The 17,309-nt window shown below is 37.0% G+C and overlaps 2 protein-coding genes across 4 annotated transcripts; one reads left to right on the top strand and one right to left on the bottom strand.

Moving 5' to 3' along the window:
* Window positions 1-29: 29 nt before the first annotated feature.
* RB195_008616 (uncharacterized protein) lies at window positions 30-2,478 on the top strand (the record flags this gene model as incomplete). 2 transcript variants are annotated; one of them, XM_064195202.1, is made up of 9 exons in its annotated part: window positions 30-79; window positions 207-253; window positions 311-417; window positions 760-843; window positions 921-1,045; window positions 1,104-1,262; window positions 1,321-1,454; window positions 2,175-2,225; window positions 2,366-2,478. In XM_064195202.1, the coding sequence occupies 9 exons, from the start codon at window positions 30-32 to the stop codon at window positions 2,476-2,478; spliced, it is 870 nt and encodes a 289-aa protein (XP_064046346.1). The 2 variants fall into 2 exon arrangements, with proteins under 2 accessions (XP_064046346.1, XP_064046347.1); XM_064195201.1 differs by lacking the exons at window positions 30-79; window positions 311-417 and having other exon boundaries at window positions 248-262.
* Window positions 2,479-4,279: 1,801 nt separating this feature from the next.
* Window positions 4,280-8,750, bottom strand: RB195_008615 (uncharacterized protein; the record flags this gene model as incomplete). Of its 2 annotated transcripts, none has more annotated exons than XM_064195199.1 (5): window positions 4,280-4,320; window positions 4,448-4,541; window positions 4,936-5,081; window positions 8,386-8,485; window positions 8,559-8,750. In XM_064195199.1, 5 exons carry the CDS (start codon window positions 8,748-8,750, stop codon window positions 4,280-4,282), a joined length of 573 nt encoding a protein of 190 aa, XP_064046344.1. The 2 variants fall into 2 exon arrangements, with proteins under 2 accessions (XP_064046344.1, XP_064046345.1); XM_064195200.1 differs by having other exon boundaries at window positions 8,559-8,699.
* Window positions 8,751-17,309: the final 8,559 nt, after the last annotated feature.

Raw genomic sequence — 17,309 nt, 5'->3', positions numbered from 1 at the left:
AACCAGTACACGTGAAGTAACTAGTAGGAATGAAAATACAACCTCTGAAAGCTTCTTTTTATATCGACACGCTATCCGTGTGATTTTTAGTTATGTTTACGTCACTTTGGCTATGACACTACCAATGCGATCGATGCGCTATTAGCGCGCGATGAACGGCTACCGTTGACGTTACGTCGTGTTGAAGCAGCAGATCTGACGCCTAGATCAACATCGGCGCCAACACTCCCTTCGCTATCGTTCCAGAATGATGGTCAGTCCGGTGATTGATGCTGAATTTTTGGGACAAAATACAAAAATTTTGTTTTAGAATTGATTTTATCAGCGTTACCGCGACCAAATCGGACTGATGCGACGCAATTTTCGAGTTCATCGACTCAAGCTCCGAAAGAACCTGAGGGGAAAAATGTATTCAAGGTATTAATCTCTCCGTGTTGCTTTATTTGCTTGTTTATTTGCATTTTATTTGGGTGTCTGTGGTTTTTCTACATGACTGTTTATCTTTCGGGCTTCCTATTTGTCTTTTCTCCCGTTTGATTATCCCTTTTTTACGTCGCATTGTTGTTAGCAGCTATGTTTACCTGGGCGACCGCGACGCGTCTGCGGTAACTCGCCTCCCTTGTCTGATACACGCTCTCCGTGAACTTTATCTGTTCCCTTCTCTTTGTTAACATGTACTGCAGCCTATTCGTATGACTGATTGATTTTCACTAACGTCAGCTATTTCCCAATCGATAATATGTAAATTTTTCCGTTCAGGGTCTGATAAGTCTCGCGCCCATAGTTCCCGCCGCTTCCAGCGTAGTCAAAAACCCCGAAGCGGCTGAGAAGCCCGTAAATGAGGTAAGCGAAATGTTGTTCCTTTCCATCCGCTCTCCCCCTCCATATCTTTTGTCCTTTTATCCAAGATTATATTCTAGGTGATGAAGAAACTTCGAGAAGCTCTGGAATCTCTAAAATTACGAGCAGCTGGCATCGAAGATGGCTTTGAACCACAATTTGGAGTAAACGGCGAACGTTTGGTACCAATGCCGACCGCTAAAAAGTATGAATAGCCAACAATGTGAACCTTAATAGGAAACTCAGAGCGGATTCATTTCCAGATATGCTGGGATTAAGAAATTCAAAATATCCGACGCAGACAAGGTGGCGATCCGTCCATCATATGAGAAATATCGTTACGAGACACCAGATGACGATGTGTATGATGATGAATATGATGATGGATACGAACAAAAAGAATTTCAAGTGGAACCACTAAAGTGAGCTTAGTTTAATGCGTAATTTATGGGACAACAGCTCTGAATCGCCTCGTTTTAGTGCTCAGTCTTCAACAGAAGAAAGTGGCACGGAAGAGTCAGAGAGCCCGGAAAGCACTTCAGTGAGACTCGCTCAAGGAAAAGCGTCACGTGGTCGTGGATCAGGTCCAGCTCCAGCTAGAGGCGGGTCCAGTAGTAGGTTTTACTTATTTCTTTGAATGTTTCTGGTTTCGAGGTTTTTTTTTCTAATATTTGGGACCTTTTATTGCTTTATTATTTTTCTTTTCTAATTACTAGCTCAGAGACCATAGTGACATTTATATTCCATCAAATTCCCGCGAAAAAATGTGCTTCCTCTGATGTCGCCTATTTTATTTGCGCATTTTGTCGAAAAGAGTATAAACACAGAGGATTTTTGATCAGATTGATTTCAATTACATGCATAATAACGGGAGTTACTGGTCCATTACTAGTTTGTTATGTGGTTCTCATAATTCTCGAGGTTTTTTTTGCGATATTCACTTCAAATTATAAAAATTATAGAATTGTTGTGTAAAAAAATAAAGAAATATAGTGGAAAGAAAGAAAAGAAAACAAAATGAATGAAATGCAATAGAATAATATAATACAATAAAAATAGAAAACAATAGAATATTACAATATAATATATAATAAAATATAATAGTTATAAAAAATATAATATATTAATATTGAATATGTTATTAATATATTAAATATATAATATTAATATGTAAATGTAATAAAATATAAAAATATATAATAATTATAGAATCATAAAAATAAAAGAATTACCCGATAGTGATAAATAATAAAAATTAGTATTAAAAATACTAGTACATAAATTTAAAGAAACATATTTCTAATATAGATCATTTTAATTCACTCTTGTTCTAGCAAGCAATGGTAAAGGTGGAACAAATGAGCACTCAGCAGCCGCAACAGGAAGTAAGTGTTTGAGCTACGCGGATTTATGACCTACCAATCGATAATTCGATTTTCTTCACTGGCTTCTTTGCTTTCTGTTTTACTCCGATCGCTTTTTTTTCCAGAGGAAATTTTCTGATCCTAAATTAAATTCCACTTAGGTGCGACGTCACGCACTAACTACACCGGTGGCAGGCAGCGACAAATGAAGGAACGACATAAGAATGCGTTCAAGCAACGTGGTGCCGATCGAAAGATGCGTGGAGCGTACTAATCGATTTATCGATTTCCTAGATTGAATTTGTTGTTAAAGACATTCTCCTGCGTTATCGGTGAGCTGGGCTAACGATTGGGCACTTTCTTATTCTAATATTGACTTAATATTGACTTCTAATATTGATTTTATAATAACATGCAGCAATAAACGAGGATTATAGATAAATATTGTAATAAAATAGGATTTATGCCGAAAAATACCGGAATTTTCTGAACTTGGGTTCTGGTGTAGCAGTGGTGGCTAAGTTTTCACATACTAAAAATATAAAGTGATTAAAATATAAAATGATTAAAAAGAATCCTCTCATCTCTACTACAAAATATTCAAAAACGCCAACGTCAACTAAGTTAACTAAATTTTTATCCGTCACTGCAGAACTATATTTGATTTCATTCAAATCGGCAATATGAATACGCAATTAAAATCGTTCATACTCCATGGTTTCCGCCTTTTTTTAAAACCTTCATTGATTTGCTCATCGATGCTGTGATGTTTTTCTTTCTCCTTGTTGCGCACAGTGTGCTAGTAAGCTCCATTGTGCGTACCCATGTAAATTTAATATATGCATTTTTTTATTTATACTACATTATTTATTTTTATTATAAATTTAATAGATGCATCACTTGGTGGTGGCTAAAATCCGCCATTTTTTCGGTTGCTTATGATTTTGTGTACTATTAAGTATTAATCCCTGACAATAAATTGGGTTCCGGTTTTAGTAAAGCTTGTAAATTTTTTTTCGTAAGATTTTCTGACTCGGACAAAGTGTGGTGCATTTTTTATCCGCCTTTTCTGGTGCAACATTGGTGTATGTGAATAAATAAAATAAATAAATAAATCCATTCTATAAATCTTCCAAAATTATTTCTTCTATTCTAAAAATTTATTCCATAAATCCGTTCCATTAAATAAATCCCTAAGAGTTTTTTCTCCCATTCTTGTCCGTTTGCAGGTTTTTTCCCCATTGATTATTTTCAACCTTCGAGACAAACGTCTTTCCTTCTACCTACCACAAATAAGTATGTCCGCGGGGAATCCTTGTACGGATCATCAATGACAGATCCGAGATCATTCACATCCTTTCCCTGCCCAACACAACACATTCTCGGCCGTGTGCTCTGCTCTGACCTAAGGTAGAGCGCGCTGCGGTTGTTCGCGTCAACATAATAAGTTGGTCGAATATTCTAGAAATTAGGCAAAATTCTCGGATAAAATTCCACATCTGCATTTTTCTTCTTTTTTTTTGAATCTCCAATGGCGTCGTTCTTCCATATCTACCCGATCTGGACGAAATAATCTGGAAATTGCTGTGATCTGCCATACGACGACGGTTATTTGTAATTTGGACAGGAAGCAGACGTGTAGATGTCCAGAAATTTCTTCCTTCCTAAAAAAAATCAAGGAATGAAAAATGTGCTGCGTTGGACATTTATTGAAAAATTTATTCAAAACATTCAAAAATTTGTTGTCGGTCTGTGTTGAATCGTATGAATCTTTATTAGCCTCATTTTAAAGACGACAAAAAAAAAACCAACGATCTGATAATTCGTACCTCAGCATTTTTTTCAGTGCTTATCACAGAGTTTAGAATTTAGAAAAAAAAACAGCAAAAAAAAAAAGAAAAAGAAGATTATAGCACCAATGATTGTGGCAATTGGTGCGGAAGAAGCATGAGTGGTATTTTTTCCCGATATTGACGAATTACGCATTTTATTGACACAATCATTGAGTCACAAATTTTGCATACATTTACACGTATGATAGGAAAAAAAAAACCATTTCTGATGGTTCCACCGGCTTAGATCGGATTCCCGTCTGGACTCATTCGTGTTGGTAGTCCTGAAACGAATAAAATGGTGAGATTTTATGCCGTTGGCAACTCGCCAACATTCATTCTGTCAGCCGTATTCGCGGTATTTACACTCGGAAACTCCGACGTAGTCCACATGAATGCTATTTTTGTTACCATATTTGATTCGATACGATTCCAGTTCTTGTTCACGTTGTTTTGTGCGAAGGGAATGTCGATTCTGCATCTCTGCTCGTTTCAACTCCTGCTGCTGAAATTTCCCGATTAGATTGGATTATTGAGCTTTTAGGAAAATCGAACTAGATCAAGAGATGTCCCTTGTCCCGTAAATCGCGCATTAAACACATCTATTCCTAAGATCAGCCCCTAAGATTCCGTTGTAACATCGTTATAGTCAAAATGAAAGAATTTCCGCCGCCGCTGTAAACTGTCTCATAAGTTGCGCATGTGTTTCTATTATTGTGACGCGGTGTTTAGCGGTGAAAATAGTTCATCTTTTTGTCATCCATGCGCAACTTCTGAGACATATTCAGCTACTGCACCGCAAAATACGAGAAATTCCAACTTGAATTCTACCCCTTCTTCTTCTGGTTGTTTTTTTTTGCATTTAAGCTTTAATGAAAGAAAGCAAAAAAAGAACTTACAAAATTATATTTTTCTTGTTGTTTTTTGGCACGTGCTCGTCGATAAGCGTGACATCGACAACAACAATAACAAAAACAAAAGACGAAAATCACGAGTAGAATGCCAGCAATCACGCTGACCACAGCAACTACTGCTGAGATGTTCACTGAAAATGTACGTTATCGATTTCTCGTTGTTGATTAAAGGCAACATGCCATAAAATTGACGATGTTAAGATTTCTCTTTAAAACGATAGGGTTAGAGGTGTAGATTACGAGTATGGGTCCGAACTCGCTTATTTCCTTGTAATCGTCACGAAAGACGGCGTGGGAAACATCATTCCTATGCGAATTTTCCTACGAGACACCTAATAACGCTGCTTTTGTGCGTAAGTCCTTCAACAGTCCATCCACTGATTTTACTTGAGCAGGCTGTTTGGAAAACCTCATTGATTATCGTCTGCTCGTTTGCAGATACGGAGTGTATAGAGGTGCTGTGCGTTGTATGGTGCTTTGTTGGGGAATTCGTTCAGGAAGGTCGTTTCCCACGCCGTTTTCATAAATAATCGAGGGGAACTGAGCGTGGTCGCGCTCATGCTCGTAATATACACCCCTAACCATATCTTGTGAATTATGAATGTGAGGCTAGAGCCAATTTTGTTAGCACTCTTTATTGTAGCTTTTTCAGCGTCGTCCCTTTTGTCAGAGCATGGAAAGTCAGAACATTTGTAGCATACCCTCTTAAATCCCTCATCCAGAGCAGCTCTTCATGCATAAGATGCTTCATTCGAAATGAAGATCAAGAAGAGTCCAAATTGTTGTGCTTACCTAAGCACCCGCATCGCCGGGATGTTAGGGGACCTCCGCTGTGACTCAGAATCGCTCCGCTAGTACTAATTAGAATGCGACCGCGTTATGACCCTGTAGAACGAAACTGGCAAGGTCTTGATACGAAGCTAGTTTGATCTGCGGTGAGCGTTGAGAGGAATTGCTGCGTTTGAGTGTTTCTGCCCATTTAGATGTTCTTCGATACGAACACGAAGAGCTCCTCCTGTTTTGCTAATGTCTTGTTCCCCACATGTTTTTCACGAAATAAAATAATACACCAGAAACCATGCAGTCGCCTGCCTTGCCGTATTAACATATTACAGAGCGAAACGATCGTGCATTCTATTTCGAATTAACTGCATCCAGATTTTCGGGGGAGTTGCTTCCAACACACTCGCTTGGTCTTCGGAATCACACCTTACAAGACTATTCCTTACCGCTATTCTCGCGTTGTCGGCTACGATAGACAAGCAGAAGTTGATCCTTCTAGAGTCATACACCGAAGCAAATTTTTCCTGTGCAATTAAATCTGAGCCCCGTGGTATATTAGCAATGTACCCGTCAGAATTTGCGAATAGTTGTGCTGTATACCAGATTTCATCCTTACGACTGTACTAAACATGTTCTCAATGACCGACTTTCGGGATTTCCAAGGGTAAGCGGAAAGGCAGTGGACTAATATGTTTTCATCACTGGGTTTCTGGAATCATCCTTCTGCGTTAAAGGCATCACTCAACGAATCTGAGGTGGTGCAGATTTCAGATGGAGTATTCTTATAAGGGATAGTAGATTATGAAGAGGGGGTGATTCCCTCCATTTCTTCCTAATTGCCGTAAAAAAACGGCCCGGAAGATACGACGCCGCACAAAGCTGGCGCGCTCCAGTCGAACTCCCTGTAGAAAATAGTGCGCGAGAACGCCTGAAGCCGTACCTTACGGGCCGTTTTATACGGCAATTAGGAAGAAATGGACGGAATCACCCCCACTCGATAATCCACTATCTCGTATACGAATACTCCACCTGAAATCCGTACCACCTCAGATTCGTGGAGTGATTCCTTTAAGAAAGCACAACTAACTTCCTTTGATTTTTCTCGTGTTAACCATCCGTGAGGGGACTCCTGTTTTAGAAGCTCGAAATAAGTGTCCATCTCATCTTGACTGGGGCATGTAATGCAACAGTCATCAATGTAAGGACAAAGATTTTTTCTAGGATGGGTTGTTTTACTTTGGATATGAATACAATGGTTACTGGGAGAGCTAGTATTTGACACATCGCCAAACGCCTAACTTCTCCGCAGACCAACAGAATTTGGAAATTTGAAATAGAATGTAGAAATAGATCGGTTCTGTTCGATTTCAAACTGTGTGTTATGTCTATTCGGCAAAGAAGGCGACTCTATCATGTCTGGTGTAGTTTATTCAACTTTGTGTGAAACATGTGGGGAAGAATACATTGGCGAAACAGGCCCGGCTCTTTGTGTTCGTATCAAAGAATCATGAACATGGGATGAACCACTCAAGCACTCTAGCGACACATCTCGGGCTCTACAAGCAGACAATGTCATAAAAAAAGCTCATTTCTGCATAACTGCCACGATCCTACGGCTCGCAGAACTTTGGAGGCGTTCTTGATAAACATTAAAGGTCCAAAAATGAATAGAAAAAAAAAGAGTCCACGTTGCTGCGATCAACGCGATGGTTCCGCATCAAGACCTTTGCAGGCTTTCATATACGGTGTTATTTGCGACTCGCATCGTAATTGCTAATAATAATATTAGTTGAGCAATTCTATCCGAGTCCGCTAACGTCACAAGATCGCGGCTATTTGGTTAAGCACAATGAATTGGGCTCTTTTGGTTTTTCGTTTTGGTTTTTTTTTCCTTTTTTTCCTCTTTTCTTTTTCTTTCTTTTTTCCTTCTGGTTTTTCGGTTGTAGCATCTTATGGAATGATGAGCTGCTTTCAGTGAGGCATTTGGGAAGGAGCATTACAAATGTTTTGATTTGCCAGGATCTAACGAAGCCGGCGACGCCGAAACGTTATCCTAAAGAAGAGCTACAACAATCTTGGCTCTTGTTTCACATTGATAATCGACAAGCTGCAGTCATTAAAGGCATCACCCCACGAATCTAAGGTGGTACGAATTTCAGGTGGAGTATTCGGGATTGTCGATTATGGATTATGGAGAGAAGGGTGATTCTGTCCATTTCTTCCTACTCTCCGTAAAAAAAACGGCCCGGACGATATGAGTTCGAGCGATCCGGCGCTCTATTTTCTACAACGATTTCGATTGGAGCGCGCCAGCCCTGTGCACGCGTCGCATCTTCCGAACTCCGGATTTTTTACGGCAATTAGGAAGAAATGGACGGAATCATCCTACTCACCATAATCTACTATCCAGCATACGAATACTCCCCTGAAATCCGTACCACCTGAGATTCGTGGGATGATGCCTTTAAACCAATATTCACAGAACGTCGAACTTTTGCGCTGTTCACCATATCTTTTCTTTAAGAAACCCTAATATTGTCAAGTCCGTGGTTTGCTGCCCTTAACTGGTCAATCAATCCGCGAACAAATCCAGTACCAGACAAATACAGAAACTAAAAATTATTAAGTGAACGGGATGAATTAGCTATTTACCCCAGCATTTGTTGTGTTTGACATCGTTCAGCTCGCATCCAGGAAAATACCAAGCATACGGTAAACAACGTTCAACAGTCCCACCGCAATAAAAACATTCCTAAATGTATGAATACATATGGAAACGTGGAATTAGGGCGATTTATAATGCTCGTACTTGTAAGTTCACTTACACTTCCTTTTGCCACACAATTCTCGCATGTTTGTTTCTCTCCTGGCGCAAATTCACAGTATTTCCGTTGAGTCTCAGTGAATTCACCGAGACCGACGAGATCCGTCAATGATTGTGCATTGCCGACCGCTATTAGCGGCATCCACAACAGCCATACACCTGTTGGTGCCGCAACTGATATTCGCAGCAACATTTTGTTTATTGGCGAATAAATGTGGCCGATGATTGACGTATCTTTCTGAAAATACGCAAAAGGTGGTCGTGAATGGAATTCAAGTGATACACGTTACGGAGGCAAAGTAATTTTTTAACAGAAAAAAAAGGAAAGAAAAAAGAAAAAAAAAGTGCTCCAGAAGAATTAAAACACGACAATAACAGTATTATCCCCCAATTCAAACGCAAATAATGGATTAGTTTAGAGTCTGGATACTGTTGTGATCCTGCCTCAAATCCCAGTCAAACGAGTGATCACCGTGTCTGTTTCGATTCATCGATTTAAATTATTTTTTTCCGACTTTTTTTTTGGCGAAATTGTAGATTTAATTTAATTTTTCAGATCTTTTTCTTGATAAATTTTCTAGTATTTGATCTCCTAATCGTTTGAAGAAATACAAAAATTACAAAAAGCCATGCTAGTTGTCGAGAAGTTCGCGCTTAAAATTCGATAAATTTTCCAAATCAATGGATTTTTTAAATTTTTAAAGTTTTTTTTTCTCATCTGTACTGATTCTGAAGTGAAAAATTTGAAAATAGTTGAAAAAATACGTAACGCTACTGGAAGAGTTTCAAACACTTGGAACAGTTATCCATTTTTTCGAGAAAATTTTCTCGAATGCGCAGTCATTTGTATCATTAAAGTAGCTAGGGAAGTTAAGCGGTTTATGATAGTTTTCCGTGGAAGGATAACTCTAAAATTCTCTATTTTATTTTCTCACTTGCTAACCTACCGATTTCCTTTAATTGGGAAATTTTCGCGCTAATTATTTTGGAAAAAGAAAGTTTCCATATTAGAAAATTCCGTTGTTTCAAGGACCAAAAAAAAGAGCTGATGGATTTTCTTTTTTTTTGAACAGATTTAGCGCTGTCGGATGCGATTTATGCGATGAAGACGTGATCAATTACTCAACTTGCTCAATCGATAATTGATTGGTTTCATTTCGTCATACACATAGCTTTCTAAGGATAGATGAATTGGGAAACACAATTTGTCGGTGTTTTCTTTTTTTTTTGTAGATGACAATGACAATAAGAGAATTTCGTAGAAACGGGGAATCGATCGGTCGACCGATCGATAACCGCACCCGTTGATCAGACGATCCAACAGATCAATTTCCATGGATCAATAAGTGATTAAAGAAACAAAAAAAAGAGATGGGGATCGGTGAGGTTGTACACACATAGGTTCATGGATTATACTATTATCCTATCTCGCTTTATAAAAGATGCACTCGAATGGAACGTTGTGAAATTTTTTGTGGATTCAGCTGACAGGAGGTACGCTAGCACTAAATTCGTGCACCTCTAGGTCTCTTGGAATTCTTTATCGATTTGTGCTAGTTGTCCTAAATCACGCCTTGTCCACACGTATTTTATATGCATACAATTTGTGGACGTCCCTAGCACATAGCTAACACGAACACAGATAGATCAATGCTCAGATCAATATGTCAATGAGTGATCAATTATCTCTTACGGTTACGGTAAGTTGATTACTACTTGGAATAACATATGTTCACCTCCTATAAAGTGGAAATGAACTGAATGGCAAGAAAAAATCGATAATTATATGAATCATGGTCGTTGCTTTGATTACATAGCATATGTATGTTATATGAATAGCTAGAACAGGAGTAATAACGATAACAACAAGTGCATTATCGATTTTTTGTATTTATTCATAACTACACAAGCACGTTAGCCGACCTCTACCTTGAAGAGCACGGATCCGGATGTTTCCAGAAGAAAAGGTCACACAAGCATTCAATAATACAATATTTTTCGGGGAAAAACGGCTGATACATGGTTGAAGTGGCATGCTCAGAGAAAGATAAGAAGACAACTGAACCCTGAGGGTGTGTCACAAAATTTTCTTAGAAAAAAGTGGAAAAAAAGTCACTTGGATTTTGCAGAATGTCTGAAAAAACGAGATTCCATCAGAATTTTGTAGGGTTTTTGAAACCAAGCTTAAATGACTTTGAAATTTCCACCTATCGGCACATGTGGTAAGCGGAAAGGTACAGTATTCTTTTTGCTTAAATACCTGTACGGTAGGCCCCTACATGGGGAGTGAAGGACTTCTGAAGTGGTTTTTTTTTCAGCAAATTCCCCAGATCTTCGATTCTGTTGAGAGTTGAGAATTGTTTATTTGGGAATTTTTAATTTGATTTTTAAGTTTTTAAAAATTCACTATTTTTCTTTTCTGGATTAGTTCTCCCAGCATAACAAATAAAATTCTGGAAAGATATCGTACAGTAACGAAATAGAATCGGGAGGAATTAATTCGAAAACTATTCGGGATTTGGCCAAATATTTGTGATTTTTTCTTCCAGTGGAGGATTGTTGGTGTCGATCGATTAATACTGAAGAGTTTCAAAATTGGAATCGTTACAGAAAAATATTACTGGATAGCAACGCTACAGGGACTTTTTTTTTACTTAGTTACGGTTTACTTTTCATTAGCATCATTTTTCAAAATTAATTTTTCCTCCAGTTTGACTTTATTTCATGTTTTTTAAAATCATTTCCTGAAATTTGTATTTTTCGTAACTTTGAACATTTGTGAGTTATTTTCAGGAAAAAAATCTTTTTTTTCCATTCTAGAGCATTTCATTCTTAATGAGAATGTGAGAAAAGAAAACCAATACCGAGAAAAAAAATAAAATATAGAAAATAATAAAATAATTCAACTGCTACAACTGCCTTTACGGCGCATTATATAGAAGAGAAAGTAGATCGTTGTACGAGTTTTCCGGATGCCTATTTTCTTCCAGTGAAGCGGAATACACAATACACAAAAGAATTCCGAATGAGGGAAAGGATAATGAAACGGAAACGAGTACTGAACGACAAAACGTCAATAAATCTCTGCGATTCGAAGAAGAATGAAGAAAAAAAGGAAATGAAGCGGAATACATAGATGTTACAGTGCGATCATATTTGTAATTCTATAGGAAGAAAAACTCATGAATATTCATTCCGAAGAAACATGTCATGGTGTCAGAAGGAGAGGAGAAAAATATTTTTCACAATTTTACATAAATATATATATGTACACATGTAACTTACTAGTAATACTAATAACTAGTTATATGTAGTGTGTGTACATATAAATGTTCATTCATATTTTTCACGATACGCTTAGTGTGTACGGAATTGGAATAATCCACGAGTTTTTGTCCGGCTACAACCCCTCCTCGCCCCCCCCCGCGCCTCGCTCTTCCTCCCATCCCTCCTATAACGCGCTCTGCCAGATGGATGCAGGCGCAGCAGCAAACACAACGGTCATATTCAGTATTTATTCATCAGGCATATCGTCATCGATCGATACGCCATGGATATGTGTGTGTGTGTACGACGAAATGTTCGCCATGAATACGAATAGTACGTGGATTGAAGTAATTAGTCATAGTTCATAGGTGTATGGTTGAGTTGAATTAGAATTCCCGATCTGAAACCAGGATTGATAGAACAAAAAAAAACAATTGCTTGAACTGGAAAGTTGCGAATTTAAATGGTGCGAGAACTGGTCCCCTTACTGATTGGCTCCACTTTTGCATCTGCTTCACATCCTGGACTGAACGTATGCCTGTGATCAAATATAATATTGAGGTGTCGGGGAGGGGAAACACTAAGAGATCTCAACATTAGAAATGCAATAAGAATGGGTGGGGACCAGTTCTCGTGGTTACTACAAAGGTTAGCATAAAGATATAATGCTCGAAAAAAGTTTTAAAAGTGATAGGAGAGCAAAACTCCTTCAAAGACTGTAACCGTTCGCAAAGGGTTGTTTGTTATCTCTTTCGTGTCGCGTTTAGGTTCAGTGCGAGAACTGATCCTCGAACATGGATTACTTGATGATATGAGGGAAAAGTCACACTTCTCCGTTGCAGAACTTCTGAACGCTAAACTCAAGGAACTTTGCGACTTTTGACGATTACGCCAGTGCGTTGTAAATTAGAAGAAATAGAATAATAGATTTTAAAAAAAATATTTACAAAAAAAAAAGAAATCTTCTAATAGTGTTCATGTTCCACTTGAGTCTGGACAGATTCGATAAAACCGAATACGTAGCTTTGATTTGCTTAAACCATAAACAGGATGGGAATTTTGATGAAGATTGGATTTTTTTTTAATTTTTTTAAAATTAAAAACTTATCTAATTTTTTAATCTTCTAATTTTTGGCGTATCTGCTTCGTTCGAGCTTGAAATGTCAAATTCACAAACGATTTTCCTTTCAAACGCTTCATCACCTTATCGGAAACATTCGGATCGCATGTAGAATCAATAGAAACATATCGACAAGCGCCTACTACCTCGTACCACATCTTTAAATCACAATAATTTTTATAATTTATTTATTTTATTCTTTGTTCGTATAGGAGAAATCAAAACTTTCCACAATATTCGGAACACATCGTAAAATACGTTTTTTTTTTGAAGGCGCAGTCCTTGTTGTGTAAAACTTAGGCGAAATTCTAGTGAGCTCGCTTTCCAACTTTTTTTTTTGTTTTGTGGCACACCTGTAGCTGTTTTTAAATAAATAAAATTCTATATATAATAATTCTATGCACACTTTGTATTCTACCTTATTTTTCTCACATCCATATAGGTCATTATACTTAAAATAAATAAAGAAATAAATAAATAAATAAATATTATATATGATCTCATAAATATAAGATAAATATAGATAATAAATAAATAAATAAATAAATAGAAGTAGAAGTTGTGATGCTACCCTTCAGATCCATCATAGAAAATAAATAAATAAATAAATAAATAAATAAGTAGAAGTTGCAATGCTACCCATCAAATCCGAGATCATAGCACGCAGAACAATAGAGACATTCTGGATAACTGCCAAAAGTGCAAAAATGAACAGGAAGGATGAGCGCATTGCGATCATAAACGTACTTGCCCCTTCTCGAGATCTGTGCGAGTTTTGATCTACGGGGTGGACAGAGAGGTCCCTACTGAAAAAAAATCCCTCAGGTCTATGTCTGGTCTAGTTATGGTACATGGTGGTCTGTTATGATACCAGAGACTAAAAAAAAATGAGATTTCAGATTTCAGGAAGTAAGGTAAGCACCAGGCGATGGGTTCTCCCTCGAGTTTCCCTGAAACTTTGAATCCTTTTGTAAGGTGATGAGGCGCTTGAGGGAATAAAACATCGATGGCTCCGATTTTTCCAGGCTCTGACGAAGCCGATAACGGCGAGACGTTAGCTGTGAATTAAAAAAGATCAATGCTTGGGTACAGATCACAGAAATCGATAAAAGCCAAAACCAATTCATGGCAGCGTTTTTGGAAGAACGCTGTAGGCTAAAAACTAATTCAAAGTTTTTTTTTAACGAAGTGAAAACGTAAAATCAGCTATAAACACTGTAAGAATAGTACAAAAATATAGAAAAGTAATATGAAATAAATAAATAAGTAGTAGTAATAAATAATATGTAGTCAATAAAATAAAATAAAGCAAAATAGAAGTATAATAGTATAATAACATTGTAAATATAATAATATATAAATAATATAAAAAGTAAAAAGTAAAAATAGTAAAATCACTCTATAATGCGCAAAAACGTGTCCACTCCCATTACACACTTTCACTTTCACTAACCATTCAGTATATCTATTATTATTTATTAATTATTTAAAAATTTTATATTTATTTACTACTTATTTATTGTTTACGGGTTCCAGTGAGCACATTAGTGATTAGAGATTTTTTCGCTTGTATCTCTTTTTTTTGAATGATTTTTTAAAATTATTTTTATGTTCATTTGTTTTCTCCGTTCATACACAAAGAAATAACTATACTATGTAACGAAGAAATATTTATATTTATTTATTATTCATTTTTAATCGTTTAAGGGTTTCAGTGGGCAAACTAGTGATTAAAGATTTTTTCGCTTGTATTCAGTAATGTATCTATATATTGTCTGCTGCTCTTTTTTTAAAATGATTTTTTTAAATGACTTTTATATTCATTTGTTTTCTCTGTTCATACAGATAGGAGTAACCATGCATGGAATAAATAAATAAATAAATAAATAAATAAATAAATAGACAAATAAATAAATAGAATTGTATGAATATGAATGATTATGGACGGAAAATAAAGGTAATGTATCTATTTACTCTCTGGTACTCTTCTTTTATAATGTCCATTTTTCTATTTTTATTTTCTCTTAATGTTTTTTTTTGTTTTCTCCCGTTCATACAGACAGAAATAAACGTGTAACAAATAAATAAATTAATTAATTAATTAATAGACAAATGAATAAATGGAATGGTGTGAGTATAACTATGCAATCAAATACAGGTACCGTATATGTGTACTCTCGGCTACTCATTTCTTAAATAAATTTTTAAAATGATTTTTATGTTCGTTTGTTTTCTCCGTTCATATTGTCAGGAATAAACATCTAAGGAAGAAATCAATAAAATGATAAATAAGTAAATAGAATGGCACATAAATATGAATGATTATGGACGGAAAATACAGGAGGAGGAGAAGACGACGACGACGCAACTCTCCAACTCCAACAATACAGGGGGTGTTCAGCTGTTTGGCAACGAGAAACGCTTATGCGCTGGCGGTTCGGCGGCGTAGATTTTTATTGACTGAGTTCTCGCTCTCGTTCGAATACGTGGAGGATGGTGGTGGCATGGCAGCAGCGGCCGACGTGCCCGATGTCGGTAGCGTAGGTAGGTGGGTGGATTTTCGGGAAGAACAAATAAAGAACGACATGTGAGGGTGAGAATCGAGCGAGAGCGGCAGCAAAAGGCGGGGAGGAAAAAAAAACCCCGCCGACCTACCTGGTACCTACACACACACACACACACACACACACACACACATCCGTCCTCACTCTTCAATACAGTTGTCATCTGTCTCATTTGAGTACACGATAATGCACTCGAAAATTCTCCCCTCATCCAGTTATACTTACCTCGAATCACTAACAGTAACGTAGATCACGTAGAGAAGAAGTGGTGTGAAGTTGTTGAAAAATGTGGTTGAGAAGAATTTCATCGAAATTTTCTTTTCTTTTATTTTTTTATTTCTTTTATTTTTTTATTTTCATCCAAATCAGAGGATTTTTTTGCATGAATTATGAAAGCGACGCACAAACAAATAAGTATGCTTCTCCACAGTCATCCTAGTGTTATTTTGCTGTGTTGATATCCTAGAAAGGACGGGGAATCCATCATTCATCATAGTTTTTCCCCCTGTAAAAATTCCCATTTTCTACTGAATCCATTATTATCGATGGCCGAAGCCATATTATAGATTAGAAAAAGAAGATTTCTTCAAAAAATAAAATTCACGACTTTTCGGGCAGCCGGAATAATTCCACACTACAATTATTCTAATTATCTGTTGTAGTGCTATTACTGGGACTTCCAGTACTTCGCCGTCTTTGGATTTTTGATTTTTTTTTTTGGAATTTGTTGTGTTCTTTTTTTCGACGAGAAATGAAAAATTATCCATTTATATCGTGTTCGCCTTCATTTTAAGAAGAATCCTGGGAAGCGGCGAACGATCATTGATCATTCCACCGTCTTCATCTCTCATCATGGAAGACGGAACAGGGATCCTTCCAGAATTATTTTTTTTCCAAAACGAAATTCCATTCCTTACAGCTGTACAGCTGTATTCCTTACGTGTACAGCTTCGATTTGAGCCAGTTTAAAATCGTCATCGATTTGAACGATAATCTTCTAAAATACGAAATTTTCTCGTAATTTTCGCAGCTCATGCGTATTCAATGCAGGAGTTTATTTGTTTGTTTGTTTTTATGTTGTTTATGTTTTGTGTTTTCATGTTAATAGTATAATAAATAAATACAAAAGCAGTTTTGTATGTTTCAATACCTAAAATTCAACTTCGTTTTACTACTGCTAACTAGGACTATTTTTTTAACAATACAATACAATAAGAACACTCATTAATTACGTTTACATATTTATTCTCTTGGGCGGGTGTAGTGTAGCGGTAGGAGGTTCCACTTCCTGCACAATCGATCGGAGGTTCGAATCCGCGCTAGTGCTCACCAAGCCTTTCATCCCTCCGGAGTCGATAAATTGATCCCGGACTTGTCTGGGAGGATAAAAACACTGACCTGGGAGATCGGCTAGCCACCACAAGCCATTCTATGGGGTAGACACGAGTTCGTAAACCTCAGAGGATTCTGAATTGAAGTGAACGTGGTGACGTAGGTCCCATGCGGATTGATTAACGCCAGACACTTTATCCTTTATCCTTACTGATTCTCTTATTTATCTCATCTTCTCTTATTTCCTCTCTCCCTCTTTCTTATTTCTTATTTATTTATTTATTAATGAAATAATGTTATATGCACGTTGTTTTACGACCCTGCATACATATTTAAAAATTCCATAATCCATCGAGTTTCTCACAAAAACGCTCGATAAGCTCCGTGAAATGAAAAAAAAATATGGACGAAATAAACTAATCGAACGAGAAATCATCCATTTTGTGTTCATAGTGCATAACACCACTAC

Source organism: Necator americanus, chromosome III, assembly GCF_031761385.1.
Source record: "Necator americanus strain Aroian chromosome III, whole genome shotgun sequence".
Classification (NCBI taxonomy): Eukaryota; Metazoa; Nematoda; class Chromadorea; order Rhabditida; family Ancylostomatidae; genus Necator; species Necator americanus.
This window is presented reverse-complemented; position numbering and strand designations above follow the sequence as displayed.